The 5905-nt window shown below is 48.2% G+C and overlaps 1 protein-coding gene across 1 annotated transcript; it reads right to left on the bottom strand.

Moving 5' to 3' along the window:
• Positions 1 to 3215: 3215 nt before the first annotated feature.
• PPIA (peptidylprolyl isomerase A) lies at positions 3216 to 5112 on the bottom strand. The gene is made up of 5 exons (XM_006911493.3): positions 5094 to 5112; positions 4624 to 4654; positions 4291 to 4379; positions 3915 to 4087; positions 3216 to 3548 (listed from the first exon to the last, which is right to left on the bottom strand). The coding sequence occupies exons 3-5, from the start codon at positions 4297 to 4299 to the stop codon at positions 3416 to 3418; spliced, it is 315 nt and encodes a 104-aa protein (XP_006911555.2). The 5' UTR covers positions 4300 to 4379; positions 4624 to 4654; positions 5094 to 5112; the 3' UTR covers positions 3216 to 3415.
• Between the last annotated feature and the right edge of the window lie 793 nt (positions 5113 to 5905).

Below are 5905 nucleotides of genomic sequence, written 5' to 3'. Positions count from 1 at the left end.
CCCACACCGCCCTGCGCTGCCCGCTCCTCACAGCTCCTTCGTGATGTGGTGACCTGAGTGAGCCCACAACTCCTCACTACCAATGAACACTGATGGGTCACCTCCTGACTTCTGGTGAACTGCGGGACACTCTTCTGGGGAATGCAGACTTCTCATGGTTCCTGACAGTTCTTACTGAAAGGTGACAATGGCAAGCCCTATACTGGACGTGCGATACCCAAGCCCCTTAAGGTAGTGACACTGCGCACCAGGCTGGCCGGCACAGCCCGCAGGCTTATTCCCTAACTCACGCTGCGGGCGATGTCGACACCCAGCGCAGAAGCAACTTCAGAGCACCATGTATGAGCACCATGGCTGCCTCGCTTCCACCGGAAATGAAGTCAAACGTGGCCAGTATGTTCCGGAACCACAGGGCAATGTACTCCACACCCGCACTCCCACCCCCACCCCGCGAAGCTTCAGCATGACTAAGGTCTCAGACTTTCTACACCTGGCTCTAGAGCCCAAGGGCCATCCCTCTGCTGACATGTCTGTTGGGAGTGATACCCTTAAAGGAACCAGCAGCAAACGCGTCAAGCTCCAAAGGGACATTTCCCCAAATGATGACTTAGAAAAACTGGCCAGAGAAACCCAACAATCGGCCTCAGGAAAGGAAAGCGAGATCGGAAGCTGGCAGTTGGTTTGATAGAGCGCGGGCTCTGGATCCGGCCAAACCTGGTCCCACCGGAACCTCCACAGTTCCGCCGGACAACTGTACCCGTCAACCCCTGCCCGCCGGCGGAGCGAGCACTCCCAGAAACTAGCATTGGCAGAGAGGTACCAAGATCACGAAGAACGCCCACTCCCTGTCCAGAGCGCGACGTAGGGAAGCCTGCTGGCCCTGCCCCTGGACACTCTGAATTGCCTTATCTGCCACCCTAAGTCCAGCAAGTGGGTCTCACCCAGCTCCCTCGTGTCGGGGACATAGACACGCTTAGTCATCCATTTGTCCTCACTGGATGATGCCTTCCCTGCAGACAGGCCACTGCCTCTACCACTGCTACTGTCCTGTTAGAAACAGTTATCCCACCTGGGGACCCTCCCAAACTAGTGACCAGAGAACTGATTTTATTGCCCAGGTGCTCTGACAAGTCTGCTGTGGCGCCCGTTTCACCTCCTGGTCTGTACATGAGATGTGGTCAGCAACGTCTGAAGCTGGCCCTGGTGCTCCCCGGATCCAAGTACACGTACTCTAGTCCCCTCTGCAAGCATAGGCTGACAAAGCACAGCAAGAGATAAATGTCATTTCTGTAACTAGATTTTAAGACTGACCCTCGTCATGCCGGCCTTCAGATTAATGCTTGCACGAAGCTGGCTGCGTAGTTGGTGAGGTCTTTGTGGCAAGGAACAATCTGCTGATACCCATGAGTGTACTAGAAAAGGGACCTTTTGCCCACTGGAGACCAAGATGACCAAGGCCTGGCCAAGACCTTGACTGCGGAGGACCCACCGTGCTGTGCTCAGATTCCTGACCCACAGCAACTGAGGTGCTGCTTAAAATCGTTATGTTCTGGGGTAATTTGAAACACAGGAGATACCCAACACAACATGCTTCTGTATGTCTCAATGAAAAATTTTAAGTTCGTAATTCTGGAAAACCCACAAGGGTAGGGTGTACCTCAAAGTTTCACATAGTTCACCCCACTACTTGTGAGCCGCCTCTGGGTCAAGAATTAGCGTAGGCACCAGGACTCACGGCCGAGTTGCACAAAAGCCCAGGGGCTCCCTCGCTCAAGACCTGGCAACACACCCACGCTAGGCACTCACAGCAACGCTTCATGTCCAACCCTCACCCCACCAGGCAGCATGCGCAATGCACAAGTGGTTACACACACCACTCCTTGGTGTGGGGACCTCCTGTGGGAATCCCTGGTGGGGCGGCCAGGTGACAGCCTCTGCAGCTGGAATGCGAACACAGGTGCTTCTGCTTCAATCTTTCCATGTCAACTTACCACACATGCTAATGCCACATGCCTATCACAAACTTGGTGGCTGGTCTGCCTCTACCTCCAAAAGCTAAGCCAGCAACTCCGCACTTCTGTTCCCCACCGCTTCCCAGCCCCCAGCACTGATATGGGAGCCTGACAGGGACTTACTGGGAGAACGAATACAATTGATGACTAGCTGTGTATGTTCACTTATCACAGGAAGATGAAGCTGCTGCAGGATGTCCTTCTCCCCTTGGGCACTGTCCCTCATGGACATTAGCAGCCCTTGCATGATCACTCGGAGGACACGAGTAACATTACCTCAGGGAGGCCACACTATTTAGTGCAGAAGGAACCAGCCAGTAGCCTGCCAAGTTGCAGGTTACCTGGTTAAGAGCATCACCTCACACCATTAGGACAAAAGAGATTGCTGGGACAACGGAGCTGAGGCCAGCTAGTGCAGAAGGGGGGCTGCAGAGATCGCAGGTGTTCCTAACCTGCATCTTCACCTTCAGCCTACGCACCAATTCCCATCACTGCACACTTGCACCCAGTTTTAAAGACCATCTTCACAACAGGAACCTAGCTAAACTAGACCTTGCAGTTCAGGCTGGTCAGTTTTGCCTGAGGACTGCAAAGTCAGTGATAAGGGGCAGGTGCCTGCACGACCGTGACACTGGAGAGGCGCCTTAACCAGAGGAAATAACTGGGCTCTAGAACTGGAGTTTTGGTGGTTGAGGCAGAGATGGCCAGGTGATCTCAGCAAAGTGCACAGCACCACGCACCTGGCCTCTTGCCATCAGACTTTATTTTGTCAACTTTATGTACGATTAAGCATCCTTATAAACCTCTAATTTATCTACACTGCCAACAGCTCCAGTGATTCCAGGACCATGGCCCAAGGGCCCTTCCGCCTCCATCAGGGTGAACCATTAGACTATACTCAAATTAATCTTTGCTAAAACAAGCCATGGTTTTCAACTTGTTATAACATTAATTTTAATAGATACCTCTGAACATGCCAAGTGGGACTTTCTTCAAGGAGCACTGGCCCAACCTGGTCCCCGTTTCACCTTCGGTATTCCACTCAGATTACCTTGAAGATACTCAGTGACATTTAATTCTTGGGTCAGGGAAGCAAAACACAGTACTCTGTGGAATTAAGCAAACATAGCACGTGGCTTAGAACCTGCTGCTGCTTAAAATGAAGCCTACATCAACACCCTAACCCAAACAAGGACAGACAACTGTTGTTTAACTTTTATTTCATAATCATAAACTTAACTCTGCAACCCAGCTAGACGTGGAGGTACAAGGAAAACCCGGAACCCAAAGAACCGCAGCGAGAGCCGATTATAACAGGGTGTTCCGAGCAGGCGGGATGAGGGGTGCTCTCGCAAGCTACAGAAGGAATGGTCTGGTGGTTAAGATAAAACAAGTCAAATTTATTAGAGTTGTCCACAGTCAGCAATGGTGATCTTCTTGCTGGTCTTGCCATTCCTGGACCCAAAACGCTCCATGGCCTCCACAATATTCATGCCCTCTTTCACCTTGCCGAAGACCACATGCTTGCCATCCAACCTGCGAACAAGAACAGTCACTATAACCAGTGAGCAAAGACAAACAAGCAATTGCATTACGATGAGAAACTGCCACACTATTCAGCACCAAGAGAACATCAGAAGGGTGGCTTATCCAGCCTTCATTAAATAGTGGAAACATTTTATCCTTTTACCTCAAAGAAAAAGGCAATGCCATAAATCATCACCACCACAGGTGGAAAATCAAATTTAGAACGGACCCTCAAAAAAGGATCAATCGATCCTTGAACTACCTGAATTTTTAGGTACACACACCCTTCTACTACTGAGACACAAACAGCAAAGAGAGGTTAAAGCAAATAATTAACATTCCTTAGTTGCCTCTGCTGCTGGGTTCTGCCCTTACCATTCAGTCTTGGCAGTGCAGATGAAAAACTGGGAACCGTTTGTATTGGGTCCAGCATTTGCCATGGACAAGATGCCAGGACCTGTATGCTTCAGGATGAAATTCTCATCATCAAATTTCTCCCCATAGATGGACTTGCCACCTGTGCCATTATGGCGTGTGAAGTCACCACCCTGTGAATGTGGAAGAGAGAAACCTATCACTTTTGGCAACATATTCAGAAAACCAAGTCTGTAAGGTTCAAACTGCAAACTCAACTTTAAACTGACTAGAAGACCCAAATAGAACCAAAATAGAACGGCTCATACACACACATCCTGAATAGTACTGGCTCAATCCCAGATTAAACCACAACCCGAATCAGTACATTTCATACCTGGCACATAAATCCTGGAATAATTCTGTGAAAGCAGGAACCTTTATAACCAAATCCTTTCTCCCCAGTACTCAGAGCACGAAAGTTTTCTATTAAAAAAAAGGGAGGGAGGGGGAAGATGAAATGGGTAAAAGGGATCAAATATGATAGCTGAAGGAAATTAAACTTTGGGTGGTAAACACACAATATACAGATATCAAATTATAATGTATACCTGAAAATTATGTAATTGTATTAACCAATGTTACCCCAATAAACAATTAAAAAATACGTATACACAGCACACACAGAAGTAAAATTGGACTACCTTTTTCAAACTTACAAGGAACTAACCTGCTGTCTTTGGAACTTTGTCTGCAAACAGCTGTAAGAGAAAAATGGCAGTTAATTAACGCCTACTTACTATTTCATTGCTAAGTACCCATGTCTTTAGGGGCTTCTGAATCAAATTCATTTTCTAACTAGAAGAGAATGCTTCTTCAATAACAACTTTGAATCCCAGATAAAAACTGCTCCAGATAGCTTTAACGTCCTGCGGGGATTGAGTTAAGCAACATGAGACCCAAAGACATGCCAAAAATCCAAAACTTGTAATAACTTCAATGGTGTGAGGCTTCTAAACTGACTTAGAATTTTTAAGTGTTATCACACCTACTTCTAAACAAACATATGACTTCTCAAATGTACATCACCTCCCCCAACTTTGGCTGGAACTGAACAAGTTTCAATAATAGCCAGTACTCCTGCCACATGATTGGGGTAAAGTGCTGAAATTTTAGTCACTGTAATGAAAATGCTACTACCTCCAATCTGCTAACATAGCTTTAGCGGATTAGATGAGCAGTCACTTCTTGGTTTCCAGGTCCCTTACCTAGTAGTGGGGTAAAAAATGAAGAAGTTGGTTTCTAGTGCATCTGCTGTGGACCTTCCCTGCATGTGTCAAACGTTTTGGCTAGAGATCTGAATACCGCTAAAAACATTGACAAGCCCTTCAACGGACAGCTTGTTTAAATGCATCTTATTAACTACTTCAGAAATCTATGACTATCTGTGCACATCCCTGGAAATTTCCATTACGAAGATATTACTATTTAGCGTCTAGGTGTTTGTGGCTAAAAAACACGGGTCTTTCTAAGCATAACTTCTCAAAGCCCTGAACCCCTTTATTTAAGTTACTACGATTTCCCTTTCAGACGCCTACTGAAGTGAAAAGCCGTTCCTGGCAGTCCCACCACCATTCTCAAGGGATACGCAGAAGCACTTTCTCCTGTTTCCATTTAGCCCTCTGGCTAACCTGACACAAGTCACAAAGCCGTAGTAGGCTCAGGCCAAGTTTCCGCGCGGGCCTTCGACAATTACGAGATGACTACAGATAACGGCGAGTGTAGATTCTTCAGAGTGGACCGTTTCTCTCAAGGGGGCGGAGGTGCCTCCTCCGAGCCGGGCAGTGGGGACAGGGAAAGCAGAAGCCCACCGGCCTCGCGATCCGCACGAGGGAGGACCTATCCCGACACCGAATCCTGAACCCCAACCGTGCACGAGCTTTTAAGAGGTCCAACAGGAATGAACTCTCGCGCTCCGCCTGCCCCGCCGCCCCGGGCGGAAGCGCGTCGAC

The sequence above is a fragment of the Pteropus alecto genome, unplaced genomic scaffold (genome assembly GCF_000325575.1).
Source record: "Pteropus alecto unplaced genomic scaffold, ASM32557v1 scaffold214, whole genome shotgun sequence".
Taxonomy (NCBI): Eukaryota; Metazoa; Chordata; class Mammalia; order Chiroptera; family Pteropodidae; genus Pteropus; species Pteropus alecto.
The sequence above is the reverse complement of the archived record's forward strand: the minus strand, read 5'-3'. Positions and strand labels throughout refer to the sequence as shown.